The following is a 26669-nucleotide window of genomic DNA, read 5'->3' on the forward strand; positions in this document are numbered from 1 at the left end:
GCTCAATGGCAACAGCACACATTTACATTTCACTGGACTGATCATGAAATAATTCTTGGAAAAGTAGGCATTGCACTAGTATATTAGCCCAGCAATATAAAGAATACTGATTTTAGCACCAGTGGAGAGATAACTGTACTTGATGGCAGCATAGATTGCAAGATAAGATTATTTTAAATATTGAATTAACTTCATATTTGTAATACAAATGTATTTAGTGACCATTATACATATGATTTAATAACTGTTCTACTAAGTACCTGGTTTGTTAAATCTTTTTTTATTTTAGTTTTTTGTAGTCTTGCTTGTTTGTTGCACAAAGCATTGCAACCAAATAGTGAGAGTGTGGTGTGGTGTGGGTCTGTCCTTGATCTTGCCTCTATCTCAGTAGCAGGACTCTCTGTAGTCAGAAAGGGGTGACCGAGCCCTAAAAATGAAATATGCTTGAGAGATCAAACAGACAGAAAAGAGACAGAAAAGAGACAAACATCACAAAAGCTGAGTGCAGGACACTGTATTAAAACAGCATGATAACTGTTCAGTTGGTTGAGCAATATATTTGATTATTCCTTTGTAAATACAAAAACAGTGGTGCCATGACAAGTCTCCGCTTTTTATAAGGATCACATAGAATATTTAGCCTTTTTCTGACATAAGGAATTATACAATGTAAAGTGAAACTATACTAATTGTAATACATGTCGACATGATTCTTTAATAGAACTGCACATACCAGGAATCTATTTCAGTGGATGAAATAACTTGAAAGGTTGGGGGTCCAGCATTGGTCAATAAGGGGAGTAGAAATGGTATATATGACCAATCCCTAGGTAAAGAATTCCTGCTCTCATTTCAGCAATACGAGGTCCAGCCCTACAAGACCAAAATTCGTAATTCTATGATGTTAGATGATGACATTACTCCACCTTATGTGTGTCTAGTGTAGTGACTTATGTTCACATATGGCATTAAAAGTCAAAGACTCCTTTATGGGAGTATTTACTAGCTTGTGAAAATCCGTCAAGAACGGCACATATGTAGGATTGTCAAGAACAGAAGACAATGATTCATCCACTAAGTATTACATGAATATTCATCTGAAATGTCTGTCTTCCTGCCAAAATGGGGTGGTAAACGTACTATGACATTTGCTTGGGGCTTCGATATTTAAGTAACTTGAGCCATATTCATGTGTGAGATAATCTATATGTCTTACACAAACTTTCTTTAAACAGATTATTGAAATTTAAAACAACACAAGCGTGAACAGACGAAACAGGCAACATGAGTTGCATCATTTTTTCCAACATTCAGTCACAGACCTATCAAAAATGTGCAGCAGCAGATTATAATAAACATTACAGCAAAAAGGTGAATAAGCCACATCATAGTCAAAACGACAATGTATCCGAATGGTATAATAAAAGATGGGCCAATGTCCGTCATTCGATCAAATCATCATTTAGTTTTAGATTGGGTGTGGGTTCTGGACATGTCCAGTTCCTGCACCAGCACCAATCCAGCATGTCTTGACATCACAAGTCTGACTGGGGATTATTAAACTATAGCCATGTTATCTTTATCCGTACACAGCCAATACCAAGCAAAACGACACACTTTTGGGTGAGCTTTCCCCCTTTGGCCAGGCGGATGCAGTCCCATCACGCAGAATTTAACGACCTACTCATTGATAGGTAATTCACCCTACCTCAGACACAGTATTCCCCCAGTACGTAACTACCCCTGGACATAGCCACATAATATGCAGAAACCCATCCATCCCAACGTCATATCTTGGAGCGAGTTTTCACATGAGAGGAATATATCTTAAGCAACACCACCGGCTTAAGAATGTCCTGTGGAGGAAGCTATGTTGCATCAAATTAAAGCAGGCATCACTGGAGACCTTCTTATTAAATGAAAATGCTCTCTCCCACTCAACTGTCAGAGGGCATTTCAGTCTCAGGCAGGCTGGGCCCTGAACCCTTCCCTGATCATCCTGACTGTTATAAATACTGCAGCGCCCTCTTTAAAAGTGTGGCAAACTCAAGATACGTCTGCAATGTATACAGGAATTTCAATTTGAGATTGCACGGTGTGCAGGCCAGAAAAGCTTTTTCCTGGCTATGAACCCCATCTAGCCAGTTTAGTAGATATTATAAATAACAAGCAATGTGATATATTGGACATTTAAGGAGGTTCAAATGGAAATTTCAGCATTTCTAGTTTTATCCTGGGCCAGGAGTTCATTCTCACCAATGAGAATAGTACAACATCCAGGACATATTTGAGGATAGGTCACATAGTGCACTGTAAAGGATTAAAGCTACTAAGGTATCCCCCTGCTGAGGTGGGCAGTCGGGACCTGAAGGTAATAGAATTGTACAGTACATCAAGCACATGATCTATATTCAGGGCGACCATATCTCTACTCTCATGCGTACCATTAATCTCTAAGCATTTGAAGGTAAGTTTACCTTCACAGAGGAAAACTTACACTTTTGTGTAAGTTTACATTTATTTTGCAATCACAAAATTACATTTTAATAGTACGTTTATGAGTGCGGACGCAAGAGAACACCACGGGGGCCAGGAACTCCATTGCTTAGCAGTCCCAGGCACAGGAAGGCCGTCATTGCCGCCGTGACGCGCCAGCAGGCACTAAAAGACTCAGGCTCTCTCCCGCAGCACGGGATGCGAGAGAACACCACCGGGGGCCAGGAACTCCATTGCCCAGCAGCCCTAGCCACAGGAAGGCTGTCATTGCCGCCACAACGCGCCAGGAGGTTCTAAACGACTCTAGCTCTCTCCCGCAGCGCGGGACGCGAGAGAACATCACCGGGGGCCAGGAACTCCATTGCCCAGCAGCCCCAGCCACAGGAAGGCTGTCATTGCCACCACAATGCGCCAGGAGGTGCTAAACGACTCTAGTTCTCTCCCGCAGCGCGGGACGCGAGAGAACATCACCGGGGGCCAGGAACTCCATTGCCCAGCAGCCCCAGCCACAGGAAGGCCATCATTGCCACCGTGACGCGCCAGCAGGCACTAAAAGACTCAGGCTCTCTCCCACAGCACGGGACGTGAGAGAACACCACCGGGGGCCAGGAACGCCATTGCCCAACAGCCCCAGCCACAGGAAGGCTGTCATTGCCGCCACAACGCGCCAGGAGGTGCTAAACGACTCTAGCTCTCTCCCGCAGCACGGGACGCGAGAGAACATCACCGGGGGCCAGGAACTCCATTGCCCAGCAGCCCCAGCCACAGGAAGGCCGTCATTGCCACCGTGACGCGCCAGCAGGCACTAAAAGACTTAGGCTCTCTCCCGCAGCACGGGACGCGCGAGAACATCACCGGGGGCCAGGAACTCCATTGCCCAGCAGCCCCAGCCACAGGAAGGCCGTCATTGCCACCGTGACGCGCCAGCAGGCACTAAACGACTCTAGCTCTCTCCCGCAGCACGGGACGCGAGAGAACATCACCGGGGGCCAGGAACTCCATTGCCCAGCAGCCCCAGCCACAGGAAGGCCGTCATTGCCACCGTGACGCGCCAGCAGGCACTAAAAGACTCAGGCTCTCTCCCGCAACACGGGACGCGAGAGAACACCACCGGTGTCCAGGAACTCCATTGCCCAGCAGCCCCAGCCACAGGAAGGCTGTCATTGCTGCCACAACGCGCCAGGAGGTGCTAAACGACTCTAGCTCTCTCCCGCAGCGCGGGACGCGAGAGAACATCACCGTGGGCCAGGAACTCCATTGCCCAGGAGCCCCAGCCACAGGAAGGCTGTTATTGCTGCCACGACGCGCTAGGAGACGCTAAACGACTCAGGCTCTCTCCCGCAGCTCGGGACGCGAGAGAACATCACCGGGGGCCAGGAACTCCATTGCCCAGCAGCCCCAGCCACAGGAAGGCCGTCATTGTCGCCGTGACGCGCCAGGAGGCGTTAAAAGACTCAGGCTCTCTCCCACAGCGCGGGACGTGAGAGAACATCACCGGGGGCCAGGAACTCCATTGCCCAGCAGCCCCAGCCACAGGAAGGCTGTTATTGCTGCCACGACGAGCTAGGAGACGCTAAACGACTCAGGCTCTCTCCCGCAGCTCGGGACGCGAGAGAACATCACCGGGGGCCAGGCACTCCATTGCCCAGCAGCCCCAGCCACAGGAAGTCTGTCATTGCCGCTGTGAATGTGCCAGGAGGCGCTAAAAGACTCAGGCTCTCTCCCGCAGCACAGGACGCGAGAGAACACCACCGGGGGCCAGGAACTCCATTGCCCAGCAGCCCTAGCCACAGGAAGGCCGTCATTGCTGCCACGACGCACCAGGAGGCGCTAAAAGACTCAGGATCTCTCCCTCTCTCCCGCAGCGTGGGACGCGAGAGAACACCACTGGGGGCCAGGAACTCTATTGCCCAGCAGCCCCAGCCACAGGAAGGCTGTCATTGCCGCCATGATGCGCCAGGAGGCGCTAAAAGACTCAGGTTATCTCCAGCAGCGCGGGACGTGAGAGAACATCACCGGGGCAGGAACTCCTTTGCCCAGCAGCCCCAGCCACAGGAAGGCTGTCATTGCCGCCATGACGCGCCAGGAGTCGCTAAAAGACTCAGGCTCTCTCCCGCAGCGCGGGACGTGAGAGAACATCACCGGGGGCCAGGAAACTCCATTGTCCAGCAGCCCCAGCCACAGGAAGGCCGTCATTGCTGCTGTGAAGTGCCAGGAGGCGCTAAAAGACTTAGGCTCTCACCCACAGCGTGGGATGCGTGGGGGCATGCCTGGGCCACGCACGTGCCCCGTCCGGACCAAGGGCGGGCCCATCTGCACCCGTCAGTGGGTGGAGGAGGCAGGGCTGGGCCCCCTCTCTTGGTTCCATCACACAGTGAGTGGAGGTGCACTTTTGGGACTTTATTATCTAAGCTGACTGTCTTAATCCTTGCACAATAATTACTGGTTTTAGAAATCTGTGGTTAACGAAATTAAGCTAACTAAGGGGGGTTGCATGTTGATATAATTGGATGTTGAAAATGGGGAAAAGAAAATTACCCAGTAATAATTCAATGAAACCCCTCAGTAAGCCGAAAGATGCGAATATGACCTTGCTAAACTATCTTACGGGGGCAGTTGGTGTAATCGAAAAACAGATTTCCACAGTAGAAGAAACATTAAATATAGAATAGCAGGGGTTAATAATGAATAGTAAAGTTGAAACTTTACCTGGCGAGGAGACTGTGGAGGATCGTACACCAGAAAATTTGAATATGGAGCAAAGTAGAAATGATTGCATCCAAGTTGGTATTGATGATAATTCTATCGGTGACCAGGATGCCGATACCTTACCCCCGCCCAAAAGACCTTGTAATTAAGTTAGTATCCTCAGATTGATTTTTGGGAGCAGTGCAAGAGCATCAAACAGAATATAGTATGGATGATGAGTGACTTCAATTATATTTAGAAAAGCCCCAACCTTTCTCTTAAAATAAAAAGTGTATGTTTTAAAAATATTTCTTAGTTAAATAAAACATTTCATCATTTGTGTATTTGTTTGACGAATGCTTGTTTCTGTATTTTTAGTGTATTGTTTTATGGTTCAAATCATCAAAAAATTTATGCAGGGATCCTCAGGCTTTCAGTCATGACTCAGCAAGGATCCCTAGATTCAAAGAATTATTCAGTGGGGGTCCACAGCAGTCAACAGATTAACATCCGCTGCACTGACTGTTTCACTCGTACACTGATCTTTGTCTCATGTCTCTCTCCATGCTTCATCTTACCTCTTCTACCTCACCATTCTCTCTCTGTCTCTGCATCCATCTCTCGCCTCAACTTTGTCTCTTCATCACCCACCTCTCTGTAGCTTAGTGCTCCTTTTTCTTCTTACCTCTATGTACATCACTTCTGTACCTGATGCTCACCTCTCTTTACCTCACCTTGCCATCCCTCTCCCTCACCCCTACAACTTACCATTGTCTACTAACCCCTGATGCAGCGGAAAGTGGCTTTGCAAATTTTATCATCAGGAACCAATTTCAACACCTTACTATTCCCTTCCGCTGCGTAATTTTATAACGAACGTTACCAAAACAGGTTACCTATAATATTCATATTTAAAGGTCCTTTCTCCCCGATGGACCTTTGAGGGTTGATAGGGATTGGCGAAAGATAGACAGAATCGTAACTTATGAGGACCTTAACAAGAAAGTAATTCAAACACTAAAATCAAATAACATTAATAATGACAGACTCTGGTTACTTTTCAATATGCTTTTATCTAATTTTAAGGTAATTCTGAATGATCATCAAGTACAATTCAGCTTGAATCATAGATCATCAAACAACAGAAACATCACTACAGTAATTCATAATACATCTCACAACGAGCCATGAGTAAATGGATAAGTGAAGAGACAAAAGAACATTTGCAAATAAGATAAATGCAAATTTGGAATATCATACAAACCGAGGAATAATTATAGCACAAAATGCTAATAGTATGGAAAGCCAGTATCTGGCCGGAAGAGTAAGCTGGGCACCCTCACGAAGGTATGAGGAGCAAAGTTAAAGAGTCAGGATAAGCAGGACAGCCAGCCAGTTAAGTAAGGGAAAACAACAACAAGGCCCTCTCCTCTCGAAATAAGAAGCACCGCCGCCAACAATTCTAACATTAGTAATTATACCCTTATTCACTAAAGGCCTAGCGCCCCATGTATCAAAACACAAAAATCCAGAATTCTGATTGGGCTAAGGCAGGGGGTGTCTGATCACTCCACTTCCAGTGCACCTGACTCTCAACAGTTGCTTTGTCTTTAGGAAACAGCCATCAGCCTTCAGCAGAGGAAACTCCAATAATTTCTTCCGCAGCTTGCACATAGCTCTCTGTAAAATGTTATCAAACACGATTGTCCATTACATGTTCGCAGTGTTGCATCGTATGGGGGTGCCATATATTTACACCAATTGGATTAAGTTGTTATATACGGATCCGGTGGCCTGTGTGCATATTAATGGGCAGACGTCTGCCACGTTTCCGATTCAGCCCGGGATGAGGCAGGGCTGCCCCCTATCGCCGTTATTATTTGCAGTCGTGTTAGAGCCGTTGGCCTGTATACTAAGGCAGCAACATGCCAAGGCAAGGCGGCACTGCGTTTTCTCCAGCGGCCATTAGCGGTATCCATGTACGCCATGGTCTTGTATGTGCGTGAACCAGCGGTGCACTTGGAACAACTTATTAGAGAGTATGATCGATTTGAGAGACATTCTGGCCTTGCAATTAATTGGAATAAATCGGTTGTGATATCTTTGACTGAGGGTATGATGCAAGTTGAATTAGGATACCCATTAGAATGGAGTACAGATCCAGTAAAATACTTAGGTATTTGGATACATAAAGACCCACAGATCATTATCCGCACCAATTATGGTACAGCAATCTCTCGACTTGAAGAACAAGTATCCAAATGGATTTGATTACCATTAACGTTTGCAGATAGGGTGGCCTTGATCAAAATGGTGGTCCTCCCGAAGTTCTTTTACTTGTTTGTAACGGTTCCCATTCAATTGAAGCAAAATTTTTTTACTACATTACATGCATTACTGATTACGCTAGTCTGGGGAGGTAAAAAACCAAGAGTTAAATGGGAGACACTGACATTGCCGTATGAGATGGGTGGGTTTACGGTACCAGATATGCAAGCACAAGCACAATATGCCTTTTTCTGGCTAAACGCTAAACTACATGTTGCAGTAGAAGCGGGGGCGGTTCACCCAATACCACTTAAAGCTATGATTGTTAACAAGACCACTGTCTTCGAAAGGGATGAAGTGGATACAGTACAATGTATGTCTCATGCTTGGGATGAACTGGGGAGGCGTGCACGGAGGCTCCTGTTGTACGCACCAGCAATGCCACTGGTCCATCCATAACGAGTGAACGGGTTCCCTAAAGGATATGCACAATGCAGGGGCGCATGCCATGGGTAAGATCTATCCCAATGGGAAATTTATAGATCTCCAGAGTTTTATAGGGGACAGGGAAGGCTCTGTCATGTTGGCATTTATATACAGTAGACTACGAGCTGTGGTGCGGTCGCTATACCCATGTTTTCCTGATGGACCACCAACTCTGGGGGCTCTACAACTTATATATACTACGCAAACTCAGAATAAACTAGTTACTCGCCTATATGCAGCCTCCCAGATGGATGAGGCGACTGTTGGTGTGGGCCCCATGGGAAAATGGAATGCTATTTTACGCCAACCGCTGACAGAGGATGAATGGGCAGGATGCTGTAAATTAACGGGTCAGTTTGTTGCAAATGGGAATCTTAAGCTTATACATTATAAATATGTCCACCAAACGATGTACTACACACCAGCGCAACTTTGCAAGTATGGCTTGAGGGACTCGCACTGCTGTAAAAGATGTGGCGCCGATAATGCAGATTTTCAACATTTGGCATGGAGCTGTCACAAAGTGGCTGACTTCTGGAGGAAAGTCACGGCGGCCTTAACAGAAACGGTGGGTGAAAAAATAGAATGTCATATGACGGTTTCCTTGCTAGGAAATGTACTTAATCTTACGGCTGTCAATTGGAAGTTGGTAGCTATAGCACTACTACTCGTGAAACGCACGTTCTCACTTCACTGGAATGGCAGACCTGCGCCGCAGCCAGTACACTGGTTAAGGGATATAGCCTATTGTCAGGATCAACTTACCTGCTATGGGGAGGACCTGCCCAGTGCTTCAAGGCCGCGTGACATTTGAGGTCCATTCACTGCATATATGTTAAACAACCCTACTGACTAATGACATTCTGTATGATGATAATGTACATCTTGTGTATTTTTGGTAGTATGTACGTTTCTATATCATTCCTGAAATACCTGATGATATATCAACTTGCTGCTGTGTATTCTGTACAAATGTGAACATGATGCTGCTTTTTCTTGATTGTCATAATATGAAAATTCATAAATAAAATAAAACATAAAAATAAAAACACGATTGTCCACATTCCATTAATAACATTCATTACTTCCTCCGCACAACCATGGCCATCTTCAGGAACTCTCTAAGGACAAGATAATTTTTTTTGCTGCCTACGTTTTAGAAAGCAAATTAAACCTAAAAAAATTCTGAGGCCTTCTCTGCAGAACAGTAAAGTGTGCTTTTTTCTCTAGGAAAAACAAATGCACAAGTAAATATCATAGCACAACAAAACTCCATTATTAATGCTTTGCATTTCTCTACTCGTTATGTGCACAGTTTTGGACAGCTAATGCAAAGAGAAAATGTCTCTTTTAAAACTCAGCTTCTACCATTATTATTCTTTCTGCTGTTATTTCTACATTAATCATTCACCTTTGCAGCCTACTAGAAAAGTACTGGAAATACTAATCTCCTTCCAGCACGCACTTGCACAATTTCATGGTCTCCCCATTTTTAGTTATTCACTGTTAATTTTCACACAACTTTTTTTAATAATACACACAAGGAGAGGTTTGACCCGAGCAGGTTTTATTTCGCTAAACCCTTCTCCATCACCCCTCTTTACACTTCATTTCCCTCTCTAGCTAACGTCGCACCATGTGCATAGGTCGTATTTTAATCTGAATTGCATGTAAAATATTATTATTGCAAAACCACAAATATGGGTAATAAATTCAGAGTTCCGTAGAGATGGCCCCAAATATGTCTTGCACTGGTCCCAAAAATACGTATGATGCAGAGCCTGGAGGGATGGAAGCCATGCAAAGAAAAGCAGAAAAGAGCTGTGGGCACATAGTCGTGAAATGAGTCTAACACAAAGTCATTCAGCAAAAAACATGGCTACTGTGAGAATTCCTATCTAGAGGCACAGAGATCTGTATGAATGGCACAGAGAGCTTTACCAGAAAGCTTAAATGCAAGGCTGATGCATTTCGCCCAAGCTAAAAATAATTGAGTGGTCAGTAAAACTCAATAAGTAATTCAACATGGAATGGGTCTGCCATGTTTGAGCCCATGATACACTCAGAGAATGACAGTTCTAAAGCTGCACCACACAACAACAAACATGAGTAATGCGTACATAATGCTGGGTACCAGAGTAAATATATGTTTTTATAACTTGGTACTAAAATCAGCAACTGAGTGATTACCATTTGCTTTAAGGCAAACATGGACAATTGTAAATAATAACTTTTTACAAATATGCGATTGCATTCAGATGATATAGCTGCTTATATGAGCCTGGTCACTGGCCGGAGAAAATGCTTATTTAGCTAGATTTAGATTATCAATAAACTATGCACTCATGAGTTCATAAATTACAGATAAACTTTGGTAAAATAGAGCATAATTTTGAACATGGCAGTTCGCAAAATTGTATAGTCTCTAATTAAATGTAACACATAGATCAAAAAATAGAATATTAAAGTCCAACTACAGATCCAAGGACACTCCAAAAGAAAATGCATACATACAGTAGGAAAAGGAAATTAAACATTTGGATAATGAGGGTTCTAACATATAGTAATATAATATATAGCAAAATAGATCTTTCTACTTACTTAAGAAGCACCCTATCACACTAAATGAGAAATAAAAGCCAAAATCCAGTGAGAATGTAAGCAGACAGTTCCAAAAAATCATATATCGCAAAAGAAGTATTCAGAAATCAAGGGTAACTTTGCCAGCTTACTTCTTTCAGCAAAGTAGGAACTTATTTCATTATGTGTAGGTCATTGCACTAAATCCATATAACTGGAGTAGTTTTAGTTCAGGAGTGCCCCAAATTTTTTTCACTAGCAGGGCATAAAATATACTTGTGCCATGTTGGCGAAATTAAATGTAGATCAATATCAGATTTTATTTTTTTAGAGCAACCACACTGATACACACACATCCACGTATTTATTACTACAGTGTAGAAATCACATTTCAAATTATTACTGGAGTACTGCCTGATATGAGCAATCACTGTTCACTGTGCCACAGAATCCATGTTGCAACGCTTTGACAAAGGAAACAAGTTTGCTTGTCATAAGGCCTATTTATTGTGATTTTATCTCAGTGCATGGATTTAACCCGCAGTCACCTGGTTTCGTTTAAATACCTTTGTTTATAACTGCTACACATTACAGAACACTATGACATAAATCTACTTGCAGGTCCTCAAAGAGTAATATGCTATTCATCACCACTGTTGAAGGAAGGAATGGGCATAAAGACCCACTCAAGACTTCACCTCTAATGATCAGTGGCACCTCCCCTCACACAACATTGGTAAAAAATTGAATATTAGATTGTGCATCTGCATATATCCTGTTCGCTGTCTGAAAGCTAGGGTTCCTGGATGCATAACTGGATAGGAACATAAATAAGAAATCTTATCATCTATAGGAAACATTCTCATTATCAGCACAGTCCGTGTTATCATAGGTACATAGAGGCACAAGACATATTTCTGCTCCTTTTAATGTGCTCCTCAATCTGCATTTTAGTATCACAGAAGGAGCTGTAGACACTTGTTGTAGCTCCTTCTCCAATATGCATTACAGAGTTGCAAAACTAGAAGCAACTCAATAGAGTTGGCATTCCGTTGTTTGCATATATGAAATGATTCATGCAAATAAGGAAACAGCTTTGCGTTTGGGCCTGCAAAATGTCACATGCACTGAAATGTGCTTAATGAGGCATTTGTGGGATGCTCTAACTTTTCGCTACCCATGAGGTGGCACACACTTAGTTATCAAACATAGAAATCCTAGGGTCTACAGTATCCATTAACATAAACTGCATAAATGAATAAATGGGATAATCATCAAACAATTGATTGATGGTTAATAGTCAAAGGTTACATGTAAGGGCAGATCCCTTTAAAGGACGTAATCCCTCAATCACCAAAGGTGACATGCTTTATCATAGGGACTCTCCTCCCAAAGGAAAATCCTAGTTCCTTTGAGGGCTACAACACCCTCTCTGAGAGGGAGGAGCTCAGGGATGTTTTGTTTAGGATATGGAGGATTTACTAAATCCACATATGGTGAGCAAAAATGTGTGAGTTAGGTCGCAGCGCAAAAAAAGAAGAGAAATTATGAAAAAATGTGAAGGAATGTGAAAGCTAAAACTAGCGAGAAGGCATCAGAACAACATTTTAATAAAGATGTGCCTACTGTCAGGGTAAAAATGGCAGTGCACCAACGGTATGGATTTAAACCGCTGTAATATGATGGTTAGTGGTCAACATGTTTCAGCCCTACATATCCAAATTTGATCAGGCTTTCGTCAGGACCTCATAGAAAGATGCTGCTGCTTACAATAAAGTGAAAGAACAAAAAAGGATATCAGACCAATATAAAGTCATGCGTCCGTCACTTATCAAAATGTGCTGATACCTGTAACAAAGGAAATATAACAAATGTCAGGTATAAATAACATATATCACGAATGTGATCATGCTGAAAAAGGGATCCACAAAAATTATTATAAAGCGAAAATAAACACCTTACCCGCCACAGCTGGGTACAGGACCTCACCTCTACCTGGCAACTGCTCAGGAAGGGGGCCCCGCACTAAAAAGGAACGTACATTTTTTTTGTGTAGAGTATAAGTCTCAATATATGGAAAAATCGTTAACACCTATTCGTCTAATAATAAAGATAACCCTATTCATAGACGTTTTTGGTGAACCAGCTCGGTGAGTGTAGTTCCAATTAAGAAAGAAAAAGAAAAAGGGATTCAATACGAGAGACTAAATTAAAATAAGCATTTGTTCCAATGCTGCATAACTATCTTAAACAGAGAGAGTTGTGTGTCAAAAGTACTAACAAACCAACATCTCTCTTATCTTGTTTCAGAAAAAGAATATGTGCCCAAGTTTATCAGAAACTGTCAGATCAGCAAACGCCACATAACACACCATTGGAACATTATACCGTTCACGGTGGCGATCAAACGAACAAGCGTTGCAACCGCTGTGGTCTGTAAAATTTATTAAATAAATCCAGCCACCTCGGAATTATTATTTTTTTTTGATGATGACCAACAAATGCATTTGTTAAAATGCGCGATGTTGGTACCTCAGAGAGAATTACTATAAGTCAAAGTAGCAGCCCCCAGCCTACGTACTCACGTCAATTGCGTAATTAGGTCTAGGACACGAAACTGATTCTGAAAAGCGTGTCCGGTATCGAGTAAATAGAAAAATGAAATAAATCAGCTCCAAAACCAACGCCCGCACTCACCTGTCCGTCGGTACCTCTAGTCCGATAGAGCCTGCTGCCGGAGGTGAGTGCTGGGTGGAGGAGCATGGTCTTATATATCCTCCAACAACCTTGAGTAATTTGCAACCGGTGTGGCTACGCACCGCATTCTCGCGCATGCTCAATTCAGATGCTAACAAAGCGTCTATGTGGAAAAATTGTCCCGTATTCAGCGCATGCGCCTTGCATATCTATGGCGAGTCGACAGTTTCGTTGAAAGAAACAGTGACACACATAGTAACAACCCATTGTCAACCAGGCTGTTCAAAAAGCCCATCCGTACACTACAAAGTAGAGAAACACAAAATATCCTTGGCGAGTCAACAACTCTTAAAGAAACAGTGGCACAAATAGTAACCACCCATTGTCAAACAGGCAATCTAAAAGACCATCCGTCCACAACAAAGAAGAAATACACTCAATAGAAAACTACATGTATTTCTATAAGTCAGATTATAATGCAACTGTACATAACAAAGCAGTGACTCTTACTCAATGAAAGGGTACTGTCTCATAGTAAAACCCAATGACTATTACTCAGTGAGTGAATACTATCTCATAGTGAAACCCAAGGAATATCATCGTTCAGACCAGTTAGTACCACACCAGGGTATTCTATGGAAGGGGGCATACAGCATCAGCAACACCCTACACTGGAATGTGAGCAATCCCTTTTGGGGGGGGAGGGTTTGACCTCATCCAATGGCGGTCTGAAGGTGTGTCTACAAAGACAACAACAGTGCGGAAGGAGCCATGCTGTCAAGTTCCCATAGGCCTACCCTCCACCAAACATACTGAAAGGGGTGCTGAAGAACCCGTGAGGGTGGGTGCAGTCAAAGACTAATGATGTGTAGTAGTGGAGGCACTATACAGAATTTGCAAGTATAGGCATGAGCCAAATGTTTCATGCAATATAGTCCACTAGACAAATAAAAAAGAATATTCAGTGCTGCATAGATTTGTTCATTTATAGTATCTGTGCTCTTTGTGTGGTCACGATAAAAGCAGAGCTTATATTTACTTGTAAATTTAATTTGTGGGTTTCTTCTGTTTTTACAAGTTTTCCTTTAACATCTTATAAAGATATGAATACCAGGGCTGTGTTTTTGGAAGTCAAGTAACGAACAAAATTCCCATCCGAGAATAATACATATTTATTTTATATTTTCAGTCATCATAAAGGGCTGGTTGCAAGTTGAGGGTCCATACAAACCATGACATTCTAATCATACAAAAAGAAGATCTAAAGATTTTTAATAGATTATAACTTCAAACATATACATATCATGAGTTTTGTGTACATGTTAATAAAGTTAAGTACATAGTGCAGCACATATATATTAGAATGTGGTTTATTAGTAGGGGTAAGTATGGAACCTACCACTAGTAATAAGGCCACAATCACAATATAAGGCCCAGTCAAGGTTTTAATACATTATTCCTGTGCTCAACCCTTGATAGCTGGCTGCAAGCAGGCAGGTTTAACTTAGGAGGCAGGCATGTAAAGCATTTTAAATAAGACCAGTACATTAAATAAGTAAGACACAACTCATAATAAAAATCAAACACCAATGAATGAAAAGGAAATATTTGTATGATTAAATTGACATCAAAATGACAAAAATAATATGTACGGAGCCAGAGATATGAATTTTTAAAGATGAAACACTTCCTAGTGCCAAAGTCAAAATTTCAGGCCGACCATGATGGAGCGCGGATCAAATACTATGAGCTGTAGGGCCCAGTCTTCTGATGTACTCACTTTTTTGTAGAATTTGCTTTCGACGTCGAGTGAAGCTCCTCATCAGGCTAGGTTTCGAGCAGATGGTGGAAGCTTGGTTCAGCGTGAGGCCATGGTGAAATCCTGGAAGTATTGAGCTCCAGTGCTTTCAGTGGGATAAACCTGAAATTCAGGCCATGTTGCGGTTCAACGTCGGCAACTTGACTTTCGACGACGGGTTGGTCCACTTATGGAGCTTTTTATCAACAATTTCCCAAAGGTCTCCAAAGTTCTGGAGCTTCTTTAGAAGGTCCTTTTGGGGTTCCAAAGTGTCCACAACACTAATCCAAGGTTCTAGAAGCTCTGAGTTGCTCTTTGGGATGTTGGGACTACGTCTCCCACAATGGACCTTGCCAGATCTTTTAAAGGCCAGCAGAAGGTGATCAGTTGGTTTCTTCTTGCTGGCAATGATGCAGGTGGAGCTCTTTTAACCTATTGATTTCAGGGAGTCCACTTCTTCACTTTTCAAAGCAAGACAAAGTCCTTATGGGCTGAAGACCAAACTGTGCAGCAGGTGTAGTCCTTAAGAGTGCAGTCCTCTTAGTGCAGTCCAGGGATTCAGCAGGACAGTCCTCCTTCTTCTTGTAGTTTCAGGCAGGGATCTGTGTTGCTGGGCAGTTCTCCCATATTTCTCCAGTGTTCTTGGGTGACACTCTGGGGGGCACCTCTGACCAATGGGGTACAAGGTACCACCCAGAAGTATGACAGCTTCCTCCAAAGTGTGGCATATCCTTGTCCCAGAAAGCACTGTTTGACAAAATCCAGAATTGGGAAGCTCTCTCCTGGAGGTTAAGATCTGGATAAGCTAACCCAATAGCGTGGCTACCTTTCCCTAACAATCCCCTTCCAACCCCTCTGCTAATTCAATTACTGGGGCTCCTGTCTGGCTGGGGTTGCAGAAAGCGGGGGTGAGCCTGTATCCTGTCCTACCTGTCATTCCCTCTTCGAAGACTTGTTTGGCTAATCCACCCCATCCTGCCTTTTTGCTCTACAGCTGCAGATCTCCTCCAATTAGTTGTCCGTTGTCTCTATGCAGGCCACTTCACTCACACTCTATTAGAGTAGTTTGACTCAGCCTGTCGAAGGCTGGCCAATCAGGAGAGGCTGCTAGAAGGCTGGATTTTGGCACACCTAAAAATCAAGTTCTATAACTTTGTTTTGTAATAGTTATAGTAAATCTACCCGTGGCAAGTTGTTGGATTTATCATAACTAGTCTTTTAAGTCTTTGAATTAATATTTCACCTCACTCCTGTCATAAGGTATACTTTATTGTATTAAGTATTCCCATGTTAGCCTATTAAGCTAATGTACTACAATGCGGAAAAACTGAGTTTGCAGTTTTTCCCTCACCAGGGCATATAAAACATCTTTTATAATATCTCTGTTTATTTTAAAATTGCACCCTACCCTGGGGCACCTAGGGCAGACTTTAGGGGTGACGTATATGTACAATTAAGGTAGTTTAAGACTTTGGAAGTACCTTCAATTCCAAAATCGAATTGGGACATCTTTTTATTTTAATAGCAGCTTGCAAAGCAGGGCTGGCATATACATGTTCAGCAGGCAACACATGAGTGCACACTTACATGCATTAAATCTACCTGGCCTCTAGACCTACATGCCCTACCTTATACTAGTGGCTTACAGGTAGGTTGTCATATTAATTGTAATTACACCTAATTACCTTATACCTTTTACACAGAGCTCTGGCCCTGGTTTGCAGAACCCAGGACACAATCAGAGTCAGCTACTGCCAGTATCAGTCAAGAAATGGGGGTGATCATGTCAAAAAGTATGACTTTCTCACAATATAAAACATGCTGCAGTGACAAACTTGCTTGCTATTTGCTGTACAGATTGCACTGTGTTGTATAATTCTGTGTACAACAATTATGAAATTTTATGAAATTCTCCGTGTTTTTTTGTAATAGCTGTGTTGTTTTATTGCAGAGATGTACTGTGTGGTTACCTTTTGTGCTCAAACATCTCAAATGTGCCACGACTTGGAGAACTTGATGGCGAAATCACAACATTTTCAGTTTTACAGCTGGGTAAAACTTTAAATTGCAGGTACCGTAATGGCAATAATTCTTTATTATAAACATCTAAAAGGGCCACTGGCGGTTCGCCGAGGGAGTGCTGCGGGGCGGTGAGGCGGGCGGGGCAGGGGAGAGGCAGGGTGGGGCATAGTAAACTCTAGCATACGGCGGTATGAAGTTAAGTAAATAAATAAGTGAATAAAACAATTTACATAGCGCGCGCTGCATCGCCGATTTGGCATTGCAGCGAGCGCAATGTAAATGGTCTTATTTATTTACTTAACTCCGTACCACCGTACGTCAGAGTTTACTACCCTCGCCCCGCCCCACCGTCCCGCAGCACTCCCTTGGCGAGCTGCCACTGACAAGGGTGGCGTCCAAGACTGAATGTAGTCCTTGCATGAGTTCCGATAATACATCGGTAACTATGGTCAGCACTAGTTTAAATTATGTATTTGATATTATTTTGTAAATGCACTTTTTATTGCAACTTTTGAATGTTGAGATCTGCATGGAAGACAGTGGCATATTTCAGGGCCAATAATGTCTAGTACCTTCTACTCCAACATTCCATTGCTTGTCTTTCTGCTTCTCCAGGTTTATTATAAAACATTATACCATCAGTGGGTGGATTATTCCAATAGCAATTTAGCTCTTCTGCCCGAGCCATAACTGGTGTTAGAGGCCCTCTCCCTCATTATAGGCCCATATCTGCATCTCGTGTCTATAACTAGGGAAGAGGGCCTTCAGCAACCATTTGTGCTGTCAGCGGTGCAGTACAGTGCTATATTAATTAACTGTTTTAAACAAGCACTTTTTGTAGATCTGTACTGTTCAGAAACACCTTCTTTTGAAGGTATTACTTATGTTGAGCTGTATTTGGTCTAGCATGTAATTTGATTTATGAGTAAGGCTAAGTATATTACTTTCAGGAATTGCAATATAATTATATATGTGGGGTAGGGATAGGCCATGCGCATAATAGTGAATATAAGTGTAATTGACATAGGCACATATTAATCAAACTTCTCTGTATCATACTGACGCTGTAGTTTGCCCTCATGTCCGTGGATTAGACACTGCACAAAAACAATGTGAATAAAAGGTATAGGGACATAGCCATTAAAAGTGCAGCAGGTGCAGTGGCACCGGGTGCCTGGAGTCCACTGCACCAAAAGTCTTGTTATTTTTACTAGCAAACCAAGGGCTAGAGGACACATTATCCTTGTTTGCTTTGGGGCCCATGCCTCTGAAAAGAACACAAATAATAGAGCCTGTGCATTGTAACTGAGCCTCCCATGCGGATCAGGTAAATTAGTTCTTTATAGTCTGCCCCCTGGGACCAGAAGGATCCATTTAGGGTTAAAACTGTGCATATGTCTAATGACATTCATACACATTGTAAAATTATTATAAACATTGAAGGATGCACCTTTTTGCTCCTTTCTGACAAACCTAAAAAAACAATGTTAAGTGGCCACAAAATCATTAGAACTATAATATGAAAAGGGAAACATTTATATGAATTCTGTATACCTGTGTTTTCTTGTCTATTTTTTTTCTTGGTGTTTTATATAGGACCAACTTGACCCAATCGGGTATCAGAGCGCTTTACATGAGCACCAGTTGCATTACACAGGGACACATTAATTTTTGTTAGGCACAGGGAGATTAAGTGATTTGCCCAGAATCACAGGATGTTGAGCATCAGTGTCGAGACTCGAACCCGGTTCCCCAGATTTGAGATCAACCGCCCTTTCCATTAGGCCACATATGTCTGGTGTTAGCCAAGAACTTTTGATTTTACTAAGATATGTATATGATAATTACATATAGGGGCTTTCAGCCACCTCTCATCATCCATCGGCCTGTTGTTGTGCCATTTCTCATTTAGCTTCCGCCCACTACAACGTATAACATAGGGCAATGGTACAGCCTACTTAGGCCACTGGTTAACTTCACTTTGAGTAACTGCATTTTGCTCTCCCAAATGGAGCACATCTGCACTCAAGCTAGTTCCCTTCAGTGCCAGTGTTTTTGTTTTTACTTTATAATTACATTAGTGTTGCCTTTGTGTTTAAAACCTGATGTGACAGAAGGATGCTTTTGATACACATTCTATCTTTATCACATACCCTCTCCTGCCAATGCTGTTGTAAATTCCCTTTGAAGTGTTTTGTTTTTCTAACTGCTGCTATTTCACAGTATACCAGACTCAGTCCATTGTTCTGTTTTAAGTTAACCTCTTTTTGCTGTTTTTTCTTTCTCTCCTTCTTTCTTACTTTCCAAATATTTTTCATTCTTTCTTTCCTTCCGTTTTTCTTTCTTTCTCTTTCCTTCTTGCTTTTTCTTTCCTTTCATTCTTTTTCTTTCTTTCTTTTTTCTCTTCTTTCATTCCATCTTTCCTTCTCTTTCCTTATCATTTTTCTCTTTCGTTCTCTCTTTTTCCTACTCACTTTCTTTCCTTCTTTTATTCCCTCATTCTTTTCTTCTCACTTTCCATTCTTCCTTTTGCTTCCTTCTGTTTCCTTCTTTCTTTCTCTTTCACTCTATCTTTCCTTCTCTCTTTCATTCCTTCTCTATATCCTACTTTTTATTTCCCTCTTCTCTTTCCTTCTCTCTATTCTTTTCTTTTCTTCCCTTCTCTGACTTTCCTTCTTTTCCTATCTCTTTCTTTCTTTCATACTTACCTTTTTGCTTGCCTTCTTTCTTTCTTGCCCTTTTTTTTGACTTCTTTCTCTCTTGTCTTTTTCCTTGCCTTTTGTCTTTATTGCTTTTTTCTTTCTTCCCTGCCTTTTTCCTTGTCTGATTTATTTTTTTCTTCTTTTTTCTCTTTTCTTCCTTCTTGGCCTTTTTCTTGTCTCCTTTCTTTATTACCTTTTTTCTATCTTGCTTTTTTTGCCTGCCTTCTTGCTTTCTCTATTTTTTCTTTCTATGTTTCTTTCTTTGTTCTGAGCTTTCTTTCTCAAAGGCAAGAGGCGTGCAGCCAATGCCAGACTGTTTGACTGTTTTTTGTGCAGTGTTAGCAAAAGCTTTTGATTTTACTAAAATTACCTGCATAACATAGTTACTTCTAGGGGTTTCAGCCAAACTTCAGTTAATCTGTGTTTCCTGTCATTCACATTTGCCTTCCACCTACTTTAACATGTATTCAGGGCAATGTATTAGCCCCCTTGAGCCATTGGCTGACTTCACTCTGAGATTTCATATTGTTTTGTTTTTGGCAGTCTTGTCTTTTTGTTTTATTCTCTTCTTGTGTTTAATTCAAGACAGTGAAAGGGCCTGCTTTAGGTGTGCCTCTGCTGGTGGCATCCAGACTATTTACATTTCTGACCACTTAGTTGTGTATACAACCTGTCATTAGTTGACTCGCAGTACAGACTTGATTGTGACAAATATTCCAAACAGAGACCGTCTGACTCAAGTTTGAGGACACTTCACTCAGGCATTGGCAGTGTGCCAATGCTTTCCCAAGTTCTAGCTTTGATGCATAAACTAGTAAATAGCCTTTTTAGGTTTCACCTGCACATCTATTGTGCTGTTCTTGTGAAATCTCTTGTATTGAATATAAATCTCAAAAGGGGCTTACATCCCTTTACATCCCGTCCCCTTGCTTTTCATTGGTTCCTGTACTTGCCACTTACTTTTCTTTTGTTTCTATGGGCTGTACAATAGTTCCTCTGTATGCTTCGGTTATCAGTTTCCCATCAGCCAAGAAACTGCGTTCATTCGCTCTGGTGGAACTTCTTTTAAGTGTCTCAAACTTCTTTTAAGTGTCCCATCCTGTTATCACTACAATGGCTGCACCCTTGCTTTAAAGTTACAGCGATGCCCTAGTGCTGTGGGCTCAGCTGTTAATATCTATGTGAAGATCCTCCAAAATCACTTTGATTCCTTCTCTGGGTGAAGTATGCACTACCTAGTACCCCCGGGGACAAGCAGGGTCTCACTTGAGTGCGTTCCTCATGGGATGCACTCTACCGCCCCCGGAAGAACAGACAGGCATCCACTTCAGGCCAGTCGTAATTTTTACAAATGGGACCCGGGCTGTTGAGTACACTAATGAGGGCGGGCTTTGGCTTGTATGAACTCAACCACAGTAGATCTTGAAGAGAAACAAATTGAGCGCTGCCCCCCTGCTATGGCTCACATAAGATCTCCTTTATTGGAAATTCTTCTTGTACATTCCGTGTTGTACAGCAGCAACATTGTAATACCTGTTTTTTGTGACTGTTTAGTGATGTTAATTGACAACCTTCTTCTCACCTTATTGGACTCCTGCTGGAACATTTTTGGCTGACTTTATTTTCCAGATGAAAGAACAGACTAGTGAGTAAAAACGTAGGTGGTAATTGTATTTCAGGCTCTTATTTGTTTGTACAGGTCCCAGGTTAGACCAAACTAGACCAGAACTAATGTGAAACTCCTCATCGGGGAAGTTGCCATTATTGAAGTTTCCTCCTGCTGCTCATACGCAGACTCTGAGACGCTGCTCACCTGGTCACCCTCTATAGGAGCCCCATTAGCGAGGCAGAACTCAAAAGGAAGATATTTCAGGCTGCTTGGCACATGTTCCGTATCAGAGGCACGCGGAAACTTGTGGAAATTTAAGCACACATGACCACGCACAAATCATGCATTCTTTGCTGCCAGGAAGTGCGATTTTACAGGACTATCCACTTTTTCAGTGGCACCCAGTGCTTGTTTCAATGTGACGATCTCTTAGCTTGGTGGTACTGGTCTCATGCCTTTGTTCCTCCCTGTGACCCTAGTTACTGTTAAAGAATGACTCAGTGGAAGAGGTTTTTTTATTTCTTGATTCATATTGTTTCTTAGTGCTCTGAGCTCTGAGGGTCACATTGTTCTCTTTTTTTCATTTACTTCCATATGTACCTGGCCCTCATCCTCTGTAAGGCTGGTAGCAGTATAAGAAGTTTCTTCTCTTGTTGGTTTCTCTAAAGACATCTGCCTTGTGTGCTATACATGTCTCTTTTTATTACTTTTATAGCTCCACTGGCATTCCTCTTTGTAGCGTCAGAGGGCTAAACGGGATAAAAATGTATTGCAAGCAGCCCTTTAAACTAAGACGGAGAGGAAGCGTCGTCATGCACGTCATGCTTTACGTGTTGTATCTTGTTTATCTCTTTGCCTCTGCAGAGAGGTGTGCAGACCCATCCATAAAAGGTGTAATAAAAAAATGCTTTTAAACTTTAAATGTAGTACAAGTCCATGCCATTATTTACTCTGTATCTATAATAAAGGGTGACCCTAGTCCTGCACACATTGCTCTTTGCTTACAGAAGAGATGGGCTGTCACCAAGCACACTCCGTCTGTTATAGCCTAGCTTGCCTTGCTCGAGTTGCTCTGTTGGACCAACAAACGTGACTGCTACTTGCACTTCTGCATGTTTAACTTAAGGAGATATGTCTGGAGTGTGACTGTGCGCCCCTTCAGCTTTCTCTTGCTGGACTCAGCATGGCTTCGTGTACAGATCATGGTGTACCTCAGGGGCCAGGCAGACTTTTTCCGAAAAATAAACAGCTTTGAAATCATTTAAATATTCGCTATGTTGACATGAACAGCTCACAGACCTAGGCGTCTTTTCCAGGGGAGCTAAAACAGACAAGTGCCTTCACTTCACTAAGGAGCAGTCACATACAGGTCAGGGTCAATTTGCATGAAAAATGTTCCCTATGTGATGCTACACTGCACCTCATTTATTATGAAGTGCACTAGGAACAACCATTGGCAGAAACAATAGGTCTGGCGATAGCTGCTTTTTTGGATTGTCTTCTCATAGTGTTTGCAATTCTTTACTGTTTAGGAAGCTGCCGAGCCCTCATCAATCTGAAAAAAACATTGGGCCATATGAACAAGGACTGGCAAACTACCGCTAACGCTAGTAAGCGGCAATTTTCTTACCGCTGTGTACCTCTAAAAACTATCACCTTGTTAGCGACCTATGGACAAGACGTCGCTAGATGGCAATATCTTCAGATGACGAAAGGCCCATTAGCGGCAAAAAACGCACGTTAGTCAGCCCAACGTGCGTTTTTTTGCCTCTATTGGAAAAAATAGCCATCAGTTGACCTCCAATAGAAAATAGGCAAAAAAACACAATAGAATGCAGAATGGAGCAGCCAGGGCCAAGTGCAACACACATGAACAACCCCCTCAAGCCACCCAACATCCAGGAGGACCAGGATGAGAGCCTGGATGCCTCGCTGGACCTGCGTCTGGAGCCTGGATGCCTCGCTGGACCTGCATCTGGAGCCTGGAATCCTTGCTGGACCTGCGCCTGGATGCCTCACTGGACCTGCATCTGGAGTCTGGATGCCTCACTGGACCTGTGTCTGGAGCCTGGATGCCTCGCTTGACCTGCGTCTGGAGCCTGGAGTGGGATGCGGAGGAGCTGTGGAGTCGATGAGCCGTAGCGGTAGACATTGAGGCGCGGCGATCGCCCGTACCAGGTGGTGAAGTCTGGCCGGTCACATGGAGACATGTTGCCGAACTGTGTGAGAAGACCGCCTTGCGCCCCTTGGAACTGTGAATGGTAGAGGCGCTCCTGTACATGTAGGGAGGTCTGCATTGCATACTACGATTAACACCTACACCGGGGTGCATGGAGGGGATTACCAATGGTGGGCCGCACCTCTCTGCATCACAGGCCAGATGAGGTTGCGCTGGCCGGACACTGTGGAGGGTGAGGCCCCTGAGCTGCACCAAACTTGTGTTGCGGGAGCGCTGCAAGTTCACGCCTAAGGGGGCCTTGCTGCATCAACTGCATTAGGATTGGACTTGGGGGCGACTGCTGTACCCAAGCTTGTGCAATCCCACCTGGCTGAGGCTTCTGCTGGCTGAGTCACAGATTTGGAGAGAGTTTAGCGGATTGCGCCACTGTGTCAATGTCCAGGTAAGGAGGTGGGACACGTTGCAGAGGAGGCCCGGGGGTCGAGTCGCCCAGGCCTAGCACCTGTAGATGACGCACCACCTGTGTCTGCTCATCCGCTATGGCAGAAGAGCGTCACCCCACTGCTTTCAAGCAGTGCAAGGAGAGGAACAATCATCACATGATGATAACTTCCTGACGTGCCATGTTTCCTTTGCGGGCGGGAGGGTGGGTAGGGCTGCTCCACTCACGGAGCAGGGCAGGGGCGGAGTGGCATGCCCACTCAAGTGCGCAGTGACTGTTTGGTTGGCCCGCTCAGGCCGCACAAAGCAGTCATGCGCACTGTCCTGTTCACAATGCAGGCTGCATTACAGCCTGCATGGAGAACATGCCCACACCGCCGGCCCCTGGCTGAACGCCTCGTCCCGGCGCCAGTGACCAATCCCAATGACGCATTGCAGCATTGTGATTGGCTTAGGGGAGGGAGCCTGGCTGCCTACTTCCTGTTCCTGGAAGCAAACTCAGGAGAGCAGGAGCAATGAAGACACGGTACCCGGCCTCGAGGTAAGATTTTTCTCATTTAAATATTCACAACACTTGCTCACACACACACACACCCACGTCGACACCCCATCCAGTGTTCTTCCTGGCGTTTCCCACCTCCCAGCTGTCCAGCCCCCCCGCAGCACTTCTCAATGGCGGCCTCTATGCGGCCATGCGCACCTGGCGTACCACTGGTGTACCAAAGGTATATATGGAGTTACGATGCATACCATAATATCGCATTCCATTACAATGCATACTAATACTAGCCATATTGCAACAGTAGGGAAGGTGTTGGATTGCGGAGATGTAGACATTACTATTCCCACTTCAGCGAGTGCAACCCTAAAACTAACCCTTGCACCCCAAAACAAACCCTGAACCCTAAAATTCATCTTTGAGCCTCAAAACACACCCTAAAAATCATATTTGACCCAAATGCATACCCCAATTTATATATTTGACACAAATGCACACCCCAATTTTCATGATTGACCCCAAAACACACCCCAAATTTAAAATTTTACCCCAGGATACACTCCACATTTTATCTCCGACACCCGAAACCCATGCCCATCCTAAAAATTAAATATACCCCATTATTGACCTCATAATGCGTTGTAATGGGATGGGATGTAAAGGCACCTGCGTTGTTGGATTTGCGTTGTAAAGGCATTACGATGTAATGCCTGCATTGTAATGGATGTCTCCCATGCCAAAGGCAAGCCATAGGCAAGCCCGTCTGCGTCCGTCTGCCCCTGGACTGCGCTCAGCACCAAGGACCCTCCCCTCGGACACTCCACCCCTATGGCGCCAGCACCCCCTTGCCATTAACCCTGGACGCCACATCGCCTGCCAGGACCAACATCTGCTCTGGACCGGAGATCGCCATCAGTGACGGCTACTAAATCACCCGCAAGGACCACCCCGATTGTCCAGGAGGCATTGCCATCACCTACAGAAGCACACTCTGACTGACCACGCACTCTAATGACCCAACGGTTACCATGGAACACCTTAACTTCCAGATCCGGACCAACCCCATCCTATGTGGCACCCTCATCTGCAGGCCCCCCGCGCCATGGCCACCCATTCTCCGATACCAGTGTAGACCTCATTGCACACCAGGCTCTCCCATCCACCGATGACATCCTACTCGGCGAACTCAAGTTCCACCTGGACAACCCCAGTGACCAGAATACCACCCCCTCCTGGGCTAGCTCTCCAACATCAGACTCAAGCAGCTAGTCACCGCAGAAAGCCACATTGCAGGACACATGGTCGAGCATGTCTCCTCTGCCAGCGGGACCTTTAACTACAGCCACACCACCGAACTCTTCTGGACCAACCATCATTGTATACATCACGTCTTCACCATGCCCACTGTACACAACCGCCATCATCGCCCCCCTTGCAGCTGGATCAAGGCCACCGAAGTACGTCTCATCAACTCCCTTAGCACCACCACTCCGCCAACGCTTGCAGACAATGACACCGCAGCGCGCAACCGCCACGATGGATCTCCAACTGCGCCGACACCCAGGCACCCCTCAAGAACGGCACTGCGTCAGTACCTTACGCCTACATGATGGCAGGCGTAAGGGTGACGCAGTGTCCCAGGGATAGGCTGGCCCCATGCATTGCTGGAGTTGCGTCATGGTTGTGACACAACTGCAGCAATGCGTGACTTTAGCGCAGACAGATACGGTAGGATTCCAGTCGCATCTGTCATTACTTGCGTCATGGAGCGCTGTCCAGTGAATCCGTGGTGTCGCAAGAAGGGGGTAGTGAAAAGTGTTGCAACGCTGTCTTCTTGCAGCACTGCAACACTTTTCATGAGTGAGGCCCAGGAATGCGCACTATCTTATAGATGGTGTGCAGTCCTGCCCTGTAGTTTTGTCGCAGGGCAGCGCAGCAACATTTCTTGCAGCGCGGTCCAGCAACAAAACCTGCTGAAATGAGGCCCTCAGGGTTATCTCCATTTTTAAGACCAGCTATTTTCTGGTCTTAAAAAACTGACTTTAACTGCATTTGAGGCAGTTTTTTGGGTCCTCCAAACTTAAAGAATCCCCTTGAAATTATCGCAAAGTGGGGTTAGAGGCTGTTTTTGCACGGGAACGCCTCCCTTGCATGTCATTATCGCTAACAGAGGTGGCGATCTTTAGAATGGAAATTTTCGCTGG

General features: G+C 44.0%; 1 protein-coding gene across 3 annotated transcripts in view; it reads left to right on the forward strand.

The window, feature by feature from the left end:
- The window catches only part of ADAM22 (ADAM metallopeptidase domain 22), a 1168071-nt gene that overhangs the window by 922009 nt on the left and 219393 nt on the right, over positions 1-26669 (forward strand). For all 3 annotated transcript variants that reach the window (XM_085631338.1, XM_085631339.1, XM_085631337.1), the window contains exon 22: positions 16965-17084. In XM_085631338.1, coding sequence (XP_085487464.1) covers positions 16965-17084 — 120 coding nt within the window. The remainder of the gene's footprint in view (positions 1-16964; positions 17085-26669) is intronic.

This window comes from Triturus cristatus, chromosome 10 (genome assembly GCF_964204655.1).
Source record: "Triturus cristatus chromosome 10, aTriCri1.1, whole genome shotgun sequence".
Classification (NCBI taxonomy): domain Eukaryota; kingdom Metazoa; phylum Chordata; class Amphibia; order Caudata; family Salamandridae; genus Triturus; species Triturus cristatus.